This window comes from Fukomys damarensis, unplaced genomic scaffold (assembly GCF_012274545.1).
Source record: "Fukomys damarensis isolate Sample0158 unplaced genomic scaffold, DMR_v1.0_HiC HiC_scaffold_13, whole genome shotgun sequence".
Lineage (NCBI taxonomy): Eukaryota > Metazoa > Chordata > Mammalia > Rodentia > Bathyergidae > Fukomys > Fukomys damarensis.
Window position 1 is genome coordinate 34555499 of NW_022900925.1, and position 10813 is coordinate 34566311.

Genomic DNA, 10813 nt, shown 5'->3' on the forward strand with positions numbered 1-10813 from the left:
CGCGCGCGTGGTGGTGCACACCTGTAATCCCAGCACTCGGGGAGGCTGAGGCAGGAGGATCGCTGTGAGTTCGAGAACAGCCTGGGCTACAAAGTGAGTTCCAGGTCAGTCTCAACTACATAGTGAGACCCTGTCTCAAAAAAACAAACAAAAAAGCGAGAGACACAAACTTTGAATGGGAAACGCTCTCATCTTCAAGGGTTGGCAGCTAATTCAGTTTCTAAAAAGCACCATGTAGGGCAAAGAAAACATCCTGCGGGCCGAGCCTGTCTCGTGAGCTGCTGGTTCGCCCAGCATTACCAGGAGTCTTTTCAACAATGTATTTCAGGAAATTAGTGGACCCTCAAGTTACGACCGGCCTGACATACAAACTCGAGAGCATTAGGTCACTGGAAGAGTCATCTGCCTCTTGCTATCTATTGCGCCTACCCAGGTAAGCATCCAGATGAGTTACAACCAGCCCTTGGGAACCGATGGGGTTCGTATGTCAAGGGTCCACTGTGCTAGTCAGTTAGGCTCCCTTCCTATACCACTAACTCCGAGTGATTTCTAATGGCGGTAGTTGCTAAAATGGCAATGGCACCAGGCCTTGCTTTGAGCGCAGAAGTCCCTGCCATGGCTACGGAGGGAGGGCTGTCGAGATTTCCGCCCCGGGGGCCCCTCCTGTGACTATCAGGGCCTTACCTCCAACGCCCTAGGCCGCCTCTCCCACACACCTCGGAGGGCTCCGGCCAGTCCTCCTGCGGGCCACTAACCTGTCCTACCCACCCTCCCCCTCCCCGTGCCTGTCCCTTGCTGTCTCGAGGTCCCTCCAGCGCAGCCACACACACAGACGTGCCATTAAGTCCGCCTGCGTCTTCAGCGCAGCGGCTTCTCTCAGCCGCATCTCCTCCAGCGCCTGCTCCAGCTTCTGCTGCTGCTCCCTCTGCACAAAAGAAAAGACTCCAGTGTCACTGCTGGGAAAACACGTATCTCTCTCTCTCTCGCGCGCACACACACACACGCACGCACGCGCGCACACACACACACACACACACGCACGCACGCACATGCACACCATGCAGTGGGGGGCCCGCCGGACCGTGCGCGAAGCCATGCGGCCGCCCCAGGAAGATGGGCCTCCACTGAGACTTCATCTGGGCACCCAGGTGCACAGTGAGGAGAGCACTATGGAGAGCGGACGTCTCCAGGAAGAGCACCCGCCACGACTCTACCTTTTCAGTTAAACTGAGACAGAGCTGCTTGTTTCCATTTTCCAGATGTTGCAATTGCTCTGTCTTTTTTTCATCTCTCCGGACCAGCTCCTCCATTTCTCTCTCTTGACTCAATAGCTGGGACTGGAGAGGAAACAGTGAATCCACCAAGACAGGAAAGGCGGAAGACTAAGAACGGTGCAGAACTCCTGTGCTCACACACAGATGTGCTTCCCTGGCAACTTCCAAGGCCGTCAGTCCCTAGGAACCCCTTCGCTTTCCAGCTCCATCTCACAGCCTCAGGATCCCAGACCCCACCGAGAAAAATTAGGTGAAACGCTCTTGAAATCGCAGCCCTTCTCTAAGGCACAGCTCCCCAAGATGAGCTGCCGCCTGCCCTTCCTGGCTTTGAAAAAGACACTGCATGAAAAGATTTTTGGGGCTAAGTAACAAGGTGTGGAAACCACCGGCTCACACGCCTGCCGAGCTCCTGCAGGGTGCACACGGCGCAGACCCAGTTACCTACACTGTGAGGGGCCACCCGGCCGGGCTGGGACGCCAGCCAGGAGCCCCAGTCTGAGGCTCTGCGCCAGCTGGGCTGGCCCGGCAGTGGGTGCATCTCAGGGCCAGCAAGTGAGCGGGCAGAGCTGAGAAGGGTCCCTGGGGGAAGCGAAAGCACGCGCAGGTCACCTACCCGCAGCTCCGCCACGCTGGCTCCCAGCTGCTCATTTTCAGAGCGCAGCTTCCGGTCCTGTTCTTTCAGTCTGCAGGGGGACCGAAGGGAGGGGCTGAGAGGCCTCACTCCAGGTTGGCCCCCAGCCTGACCCCCAGCGCTCACCACACCCAGGGATGCGGAATTGGGAACAGGGCATGTTTCTGACACCTCCCAGGAATGCACAGAGCAGATCCACCCAGCCCACAAGTGCAGTGCGCTCACTGGAGCCTCTCGCTGTCCCAGCGGGTCTTCTGCTCCTCGGATTCCTGCTCCAACCTCTTCCTGACGCTCTGTAGAGTCTCTAGTTCCTCCTGCAGTTGAAACACCAGCAAAAGAACGCACTGTTTCTAAAACACATTTTATTATTCGGAAACAGGGTCTCCCCGTGCAGCCCAGGCTGGCCTCAAACTCATGGTGATCCTCCTGCCTCAGCCTCCCGTATACTGGGATTACAGGCGTGATTCCACACCTAGCCACTAAAACACACGTTAGTATTTAAGGCAAACTACAAATATATTTTTTTCTCTTTTTAGCTTATTGATGCAGGATCATACTATGTAGTTCCGGCCGGCCTTGAACTCAGTACATAGTCCAAATGCTGAGAGGACAGGTATGCATCACCACATCCAGCCTCTTTTTATTTTGTTTTTGAGGTACTAGGGATTGAACCCAGGGCCCTCACACTGACTCACACCCTCAAACCTTGTTTTTATTGCTACTTTCTTATTTACTTTTGTGCCAAGGTCCCATTAAATTGCCCAGGCTGGGCTTCAACTTCTGATCCCCCAGCCTTCTGAGGTTACAGGCATGTGCCACCACACCCAGGGACGCAGCTGCATTTTTCCTATGGAGAGAGTGGGCTAGGCTTACATCTCAGTGGTAGAGCACTTGTCTAGCATACATAAGGCCCAGCGTTGGTTCCTTAGCACCACAAAACAGACAAGGGAATAAATAAGAAAAGAACATAATTTAAAACATTTTAATGTAGAAATCCCTTTGCTTGGATATTTCATTCACACTGTCTTGCTGTGATACACAGTAAGTGCTCAGTAAATTTCCTTGGCTTGAGCTGGTTGTGATGCACACTCTGACCCCAGCACTCAAGAGGCTGAAGCAGGAGAATCGCCATGAGCTGGAGGCCAGTCCAGACTACGTGCTGAGTTCAACGCCAGCCTGAGCTACACAGTGAGGCCCTGCGTCGGGGGCGGGGGGAGGCAGCTACCTTCATTTCACCTCTACAGGAGTTGACGTTTGTCCTTTAAGTCATTAAAGCAGTGGCTGTCCCACACCAGACACGTTTCTACAGTGGACAGAGTAGACAAAGTTGCTTTTCTTCGGGAACAGTGCTGTCGTATAAATGACTAAAAGCCCCATAAGAAGTTTAGCAGTCACATGAAGAGGAAAGTGACAGGCGCTTCATCCACAGTGGGCTGAAGCACTGCGCCTAAAGCCTCATCTCCACAGGGCCCACAGGGAGCCGCTCCCCTTTCTCACAGCCGCATCTCAGGTGCCTCACAGCCGCAGGGGCCCTGCTGCCCGCCACCCCGCCCCTAGACACTGCTCTGTCCTCTCCCTGCTTCTGTTTCTGAGGTGAGGTCTGGCCCTGGGCTCGGGCCGGCCCTGAACTCTTGACTCTTCTGCCTCAGCCCTCGGGCCTGCACGGCCACTTGGGCGCCTGCTCAGTCCCTTCGTCTCTGGAGAGCGCGCGCTTGTGCTCGGGTCTAGCACTGTCCGCTCTCATCCACGGCCTGGGGGTTTGGAGCCGCCCTCACGCTGACCCCCTGGGCCCCATGTCGCACCCGGCCCGGCCACGCCTCAGACCACACACGGGCGGTGGCCAGGGCGCTGCCAGGCTCCCCGAGGACGAGGGGCCCCGACCGGAGCTCGGCCGCCCACACTCGAAGGGCTCCTTCTTACTGTTCCCTTCTCTGCGCTGCAGCGCTGGGCGTGGAGGCCCGCGCTCTGCCCCCGAGCTCCCCTACCCGTCTCCCTCCTCTGAACCCTGCGGTGCGCCTGTGCGGCCTGGGTCAGGGCGCTCCCGCACCTGCTTCCTCCGCAGCTCCGCCTGTGCCGCCGAGTTCTGCCCCTCCAGGTGGGCGCAGCGGGCTCTCAGCTCCTGGTTTTCCTGGCAGAGCTCCTTCTTGTGCTGCTCAGTCTCTTCCACTTTCACCTACAAAAGAGCGCACCCGTCAACCGAAGCTCCTCTCGAAAAAGGCCCCCTGTGAGCCGGGTGTGGTGGTGCACGCCTGCAATCCCAGCACTAGGGAGGCTGAGGCAGGAGCATCACTGCGAGGTCCAGGCTGGTCACAAAGGAGACCCTGTCTCAGCTGCCCCACCACACGCCACCACACATGCGGTGTGGCCAGGGGCTCGGCGCCTCCTGCCTCAGAGTGACACCTGCGACCCAAAAGACGCAGCTACTCCTGAGTCTGCGGTGGCCGAGGAGACAGCGGAGGGGCCAAAACCAAGAGCGTGATGAGACACATGAGGGCGACAGAGAGCAGGGCCTCCTCCCCACAGGCCTCAGTGTTTGTCTCACGGGCACCTGGCTCCCACGGACAGCAGTGTTCAACGTTCTTTTTGTTGGTGCTGTTTTTGAGACAGGGTCTCCCTATGGAGCCCAGGCCAGCCTCAAACTCACAGCGATCCTTCTGCCTCAGCCTCCTGAGTGCTGGGGTGACAGGTGAGTGCCACCACACCCAGTTTAACTGATTCTCACATGGCCCCAGTGCCCAGTATGGTGTGGGACGATGGAAACTAGTTTCCCTGCTAAACAAGTAGGAATGAATTTGCTGGGTTTGGTGGTGCACGCCTGTAATCCCAGCACTTGGGAGGCTGAGGCAGGAGGATTTCTGTGAGTTTGAGACCAGCCTGGGCTACACAGTGAGTTCCAGGTCAGTCTCAAAGACATAGGGAGACCCTGTCTCAAAAAAAACAAAAACAAAAAAAAAGAATGAATCTGACAGGTAGGAAAGGCTCCAGGTCACAACTCAGATACAAATATTCAGTGCCCATCTCTCTGGTAGAGCTTTGTTTTTCTCTGTTGTTGTTGGGCGGAGGGTTCTTGTTTTTGTGGGTTTTGAGTTAGGGTCTCGCTGTGTCACCCAGGCTGGCCTCAAACTCATGAGCCCCAGTGAGCCGCCCACCTAGGCCCCCCAGTAGCTGGGTGACGGGTATGTGCCGCCCTCCCCAGCCCCCACGGAGCTCTTCCGTTCTGAGGCCGTTAGACAGGTGGAGACACAACTCCGGCCAGGAGAGCCACAGCACTGACTGCTGCGTGAGCTGCAGAAGCTCCAGGGAAGGGCAAAATCCCTCACCGGCAGGTCACAGCCCTAGCGACAGTGTGGCTCTCTCTGTCGTCCTCAGTGTCCCCGCCCCGCCTGTTACTGGGAGCATCAGGAAGGGCTTGAGACAGACGATCACGGACCTTAGTGGTGACAATCAGGATGTCCTCCTCACTTTCCGGACGGAACTGGAAAGGGATGCTTGCTCCTCGGACCATGCCGTCCTGATCCACATAGCAGAACTGGTAGTACTCATCATCCTTCGGCAGGTAATAGGCTGAAAACACAGTGTGTCAAGAAAAATCAGATCTGCTCCCCACACATTCAAACTGGAAGCTTTGTTCTCTGCTCCAGAAAAGCGTGAGCTCAGGGAACCGCCCAGCTCCGGCCGGGTCTCGGCACCTTCGCCGCACGCTCTCTCACCTCTGAACTGGACTTCCTGCTGCTTGGCGCTGGGGTCACTGGGCAGAGCCACCCACATGAAGGTGTAGTACTCCCGGGTTGTCTTCCAGCCCACCTGCAAGGACAGCAGCACTCAGGCTCACACGGGGGCCTGCTGGGCCTGCGGCTACTAAAATGTGGCTGCTAAAATTCCACTTATTTGTATGCATTGAAAATGCAGGCCGGGCACAGTGGCACATGCCTGTAATCCCAGCACTTGGAGGCTGAGGCAGGAGGGTCACTGCGAGTTGGAGGCCAGCCTGGGCTACATAGGGAGACCCTGTCTCAAACAACAAAACAAACATTAGATTGAGTTCTTAAAGACAAGGACAACTAAATGAGAAAATGTCTGACATGACTGAAAACCGAGGCTCATGTGCAGTGAAAACACCAGTTTAGAAGAAAGTAGAAAACTAGCTCTTCAACACCCAGGACATGAGTTCCGGATTTTATCTGCAAGTCCTACGGGGATGACTGGGTGAAAAGTTCCAGACTTGCAAATCTTGATCTGTTTTTTTTTTTGGTACTGGGGATTGAACTCCAGACCTTGCACTTGCAAGGCAGGCGGAAGCACCACTGAGCCAAATCCCCGGCCGGCAAATCTTGATCTGCTACGTCTTGCTCTGGTTTTCTGAGAACTTCAGTCAGAATACGCTTCCCACCTGCCCTCTCTACTCTGTCCTCCGCGGTGTCCGACTCAGCCCCTCACGTAAGACCTGATTAGACGACTGCACGCGTGCACGCCTTCGTTCATTCACTACTGTGTGAGACAGGGTCTCACTTTACTGTCCAGGCTGGCCTCAGACTCACGGCAATCCTTCTGCCTCAGTCTCCCAAGTGCTGGAACTACTGCCTTTAGACAGCTCGTTCTTAGCCAGGCTTGATGGAGGCTGAGGCAGGAGGGTCAAAAGTTCATACTCAGTCTGAGCAACTTAGAGACTTAATGAGTTCTTGTCTCAAAAAATAAAGAGTTAAGACAAAGGACTTTATGTACACCTGTGAAGCTGAGGCAGGAGGATCACTGAGTCTGACATTAGCCTATGCTACATTGTGAGTTCAAGGCCAGTTTGTACTATGTAGCGAGACCCTGTCTCCAGAAACCAACACCAAGACCAAAAAAAAAAACAACAAAAAAACAAAAACGAAAACCCACTCTGGCAAAAACACAAAAAGACTGGAGATGCAGTTTAGTGAGAAGGTCCTGGCTTATGATCCCAGAACTGGGGGGAAAAGAACAGTGAGTTCAGATCTCTATATATGTCTTTCTTCAGTGTTTTTCTGAATACATGTATAATGAAAGCTTTTTTGGTGATAAAGTAACAAAAACTCCCACCACCCGCTTCTAGGTACTGAGTACAATAAGTCATACGTGGTAAGGAAACAGCAAAAGATGCCCGGAGAGCAAGGCTGGCAAAGCTGAGGAGCCTCTCCCCACGTGGGAAGGCGAGGGCGGCAGGAGGAGAACCGAGCGGTGAGGAGGTGAGCAGCGGTCACTGGTGCTGCCTACTGTGACCCTGCCTGAGCCCGGTGGGCAGAGAAAGAACGGAAACCCTTTGTTGTAGATACTAAGGGGCCAGCGCAGAGCTGCGCCCACCGCTGTGAGTGTCTCGGGCCCCGGAGGCAAAGGAAGCAAGGTTTATGGGGTCCTCATTCACAACCTGCAGCCAAAATAGCGAGCACTGCGGGTGCCCTGGAGCAGGGAATGATCTCCGGCCACCTGCAGGCCTCGTCCCAGCTGCCCACCAAGGATGGCTGTTCCCCTGGAAACCGCGGGTGCACAGCGGGGTCCAGGTCAGGGCAGAGCGGGCACGGGGCTGATGGTCCCGAAAGGAGGCAGGCAGGCCACCCCGCTGCTGTGCCCTGAGGAGTAACCCCCTGCACGGACGCAACGCCGCCTGCAGCCTACGAGTGCCAGGGATGATCCACGTGGGAGGACAGTCTGGTTAGGGCCACACTGAAACACCACTGGGAACAGCGTCTGTGAGGTGGGATGATAAAACTTAACAGTCAAGTCTTCACACCTTCATTAACCACCTGCAGTTAAAGGGACTCAGCAGAGAAAAGCACAGGCTGGGACTCAAACAAACTCGCTTCACCACTGGTCCCTTTGAAGCCCGGCACGGTGGCACACAATGCCCGGAATGCTAGTGCTTGGGAGGCTGAGGCAGGAGGATTGCTGCCACCTTCTTTCCTGGACTGAAGACACTCTGGGTGCCGGTCCCCTGCTTCGGGTGCCTGCCAGTCTGACAAACCTCCCTCCTGCAGCACCAGGAGCCGCAGTGTACACGCTAGCTCCCACTGCCCATCCACGGGCCTGGCCTCCCAAATACTGTGGGAAGGGATTCTCCAAGGAACACGAAGCAACAGTTCTGCACAGCGCCGTGAAAACATCACGGAGGGAGCCCCTAACTTCTACCCTGGGAAGGAAGATACCCTAACCCTGGAACAAGCCTTCGGGATGCAGAACATCGAACCAGACAACTTCCCAAACTTCTCAGATTTGTAATATTCATATTAAAACAACATACCGAGCAAGGAAGTAAAGTCACAGAAACTAGGTAAAGGATCATTCATCTTAGTCAAGTCACACATGAATGTCCCAAATAGGATCACTAAAAGAGCATTGATTGAGTTGCTTATTTAGGTTCTGGAGATTGAACCCAGGGCCTCTGGACTGGAGTATATGCTCAGCCCTTTTTTATTTTGAGGTTGGGCTCCTAAGTCACTCAGGAGCCCAGGCTGGGCTTGAACTTGTGACCCTCCTTACCTCAGCCTCCTCTCTGGAATTACAGGCCCGTGCCACCCCCCAACCAGCTGAGACTAAAATTAATGCATGAGACCCACAGTACACACTGGTGTGAGATGAAGGAAGTGCTTGTTAATTTATAATTGGCCAGACACCATTTACAAAATGCAAACGGAAGCCAGGGCCCCAGATAACCCCAGTCACCTCTCGTTCACTTGGCACTAAACTGACCACTCACTTTGAAGATGCCAATCCAGTCCTTTCGACGCGGGGCAAACTGCTGGGTGAAGACATAGTAGCAGGTGACATCCCCCCCGGGGATGTAGAACTTCTCCACGTTGTTGAAGATGACCTGCGAGAAGCTGGCCTGGTCCAGCATCACTGCGGACGATGGAGGGTCTTCTTCCGCATTCTCCATGGCGGGCCTGTGGGGGACGGGATGCAGCATGGGTCAAAAAGGTTCCCAAACGCCCAGCTTCTGGGCGGTCAGCCAAGGACATTCTGTTCAAGGCAACTGAGATGGCACAGCTCGCCCTGTTTCCATCTGAGCAGATCGCACGCCTAACTTCCTACTTCCCAGGCCACTTCACACACCACTCCCTGGTGCCTGCACACAGCTGGTTGTTTCCTCTTAAAAAAATGTCACAAAAGAAGCCTAGCTGGGAAACTGTAAGACCTAAATTCTGCAGTTTTAATCCCAACAAGCCTGGAGTTTGGTTTCTCCACTCCATTCCTTTTATCCGGTAACTGTGAAGCACTTTCATTTGTGAGACTCAATGCTAGGAGATGAGGATGGAATTTAGAATAAAGGGAAAGGAGAAGACACTGGGGCACACAATGGCCACCTTTAAATCCCATTTTCCCCACTTTTTAAAGCCACAGCATCGGGCAACTAATCACTATATAGCCCAGGCTGGCCTCAAACTGGTGGCAATCCTCCTGCCCCAGCCTCCTGGGTGGTGGGATTGGAGGTGAGCCCACCCACCTCAGAAGTGAACCCAGGGCCTCACACATGCCAGGCAAGTGTTACACCCCTCTTAACTAGATGGCCCTGTTTCAGCTTCCTCTTTTCTAAAGTAGATGACATCTGGGTACAGCCTCGTCCCGGGTCTGACTGGTTCCAGGGACGAGACGCCGACACCCACACAGCAGCAGCCTGCGTCCTTTGGGAACTGTCCCTTTCACTCCCCACTCGCCTTCCAGGCGCTCAACTTCCGCCAGGCGGCTCCACCCGAGGAAGCTGCTCTGAAAGGCGAGCTCAGCCAAGGGGCAGGCGGCCTGGCCTCCTGGTTCTCCGGAGGAAAACCACCAGTTAGCTTGTGAGCAGAGCACCTGCTCAGTGACAGAAAGGAGCTTCTGGTTCAAAGCTTGTGCCGGGTGAAGGGAACCCTGTCTCTCTCCATTCACCTGAGACCAGGGGCCAACAGCTTTGTCCCCTGCCTATCACAAAGGCAGGGGCTCCCCACGTCCAGCTCTCCCCACTACAAAGGGCTCCTCACTAGTGCCCTCTTCATATTCAAAGCTCAACTATTCTTTGGGGGATTCTGTTGTCATCTTGAGACAAGGTCTTATTGCGCAGTCAGGCTGGCCTTGATCTCAGGGCGATCCTCCTGCCTAAACCTCCTGAGTCCTGGGATAAAACTCAATGAGTTTTGACACACAGGATAAACTTCAGGAAAGGCTGGGAGGCAGAGACTGGCACCCAGAGCACAACTGCACCAGACTGGGCAGGGTCACGGAGAGGGGGAAGGCACCTGTTGGTAAGATCAGGGATCCTGGAGGCTTTCAATCCTCTCTCAGTGATGAAATTCTCTGGGAGAAACGAGCTCCAGTGAGGGCTGGAGAAACGACCTTTCTGACAAATTGAACAGATTTAAGCATCAATTTCCACCAGGTGCAGTGGCGCACACACCTGTGATCCCAGCACTCGGGAGGCTGAGGTGGGAGAATCGCTGTGAGTTCAAGACCAGCCTGGGCTACGCAGTGAGTTCCAGGACAGCCTGAATTACACAGTGAGACCCTGTCTCAAAAAAAAAAAAAACAAAACAAAAAAAATCCCAGAACGTCAGGTGTGGCACACACCTGCAATCCCAGTAATCAATCCTGAGGCAGCAGGATGGCCATCAGTTCTAGACCAGCCTGGGCTACATGAGTTCAAAGCCAGCGTGACCACAAAGCCAGATCATTTCAAACAACAACAAAAAAGCATCAGCTTTCTCTTCCTTTAACCATCCTTCCCACTACAGAACCTCTCCACCATGCACTCTTATTCTGGCAATAATTCAGATGCAGACCTGTTTAAATACAGCATTTTTCTCTGGTGTGAGAAAGAAAAAGTAGAACTAAGGCCTAAAATGTCTAACAGCTGTTGGGAAATGGGAAGGCAATGTTCAAACGCTTAGAAGAACAAGAGAAGAGGGAGGGAGGAAAGAAA

General features: G+C 54.4%; 1 protein-coding gene across 7 annotated transcripts in view; it reads right to left on the reverse strand.

The window, feature by feature from the left end:
- The window catches only part of Calcoco2 (calcium binding and coiled-coil domain 2), a 16219-nt gene extending 6002 nt beyond the window's left edge, over positions 1-10217 (reverse strand). For 4 of the 7 annotated variants that reach the window (XR_004517011.1, XM_010620116.3, XM_033762996.1 and 1 more), the window contains exons 1-9: positions 10134-10211; positions 8618-8804; positions 5616-5709; positions 5336-5469; positions 3953-4078; positions 2131-2219; positions 1888-1957; positions 1215-1337; positions 839-925 (exon numbers count right to left, since the gene is read on the reverse strand). Coding sequence is in view for 6 of the 7 variants with exons in the window: in XM_010620116.3 (XP_010618418.1) it covers positions 839-925; positions 1215-1337; positions 1888-1957; positions 2131-2219; positions 3953-4078; positions 5336-5469; positions 5616-5709; positions 8618-8797 (903 nt within the window). In the remaining variant the exon portion in view is untranslated. Of the gene's footprint in view, positions 1-838; positions 926-1214; positions 1338-1887; positions 1958-2130; positions 2220-3952; positions 4079-5335; positions 5470-5615; positions 5710-8617; positions 8805-10133 lie in introns of all 7 variants that reach the window. The other 3 variants (XM_033762997.1, XM_033763001.1, XM_033762998.1) reach the window with 3 other exon arrangements.
- Positions 10218-10813: the final 596 nt, after the last annotated feature.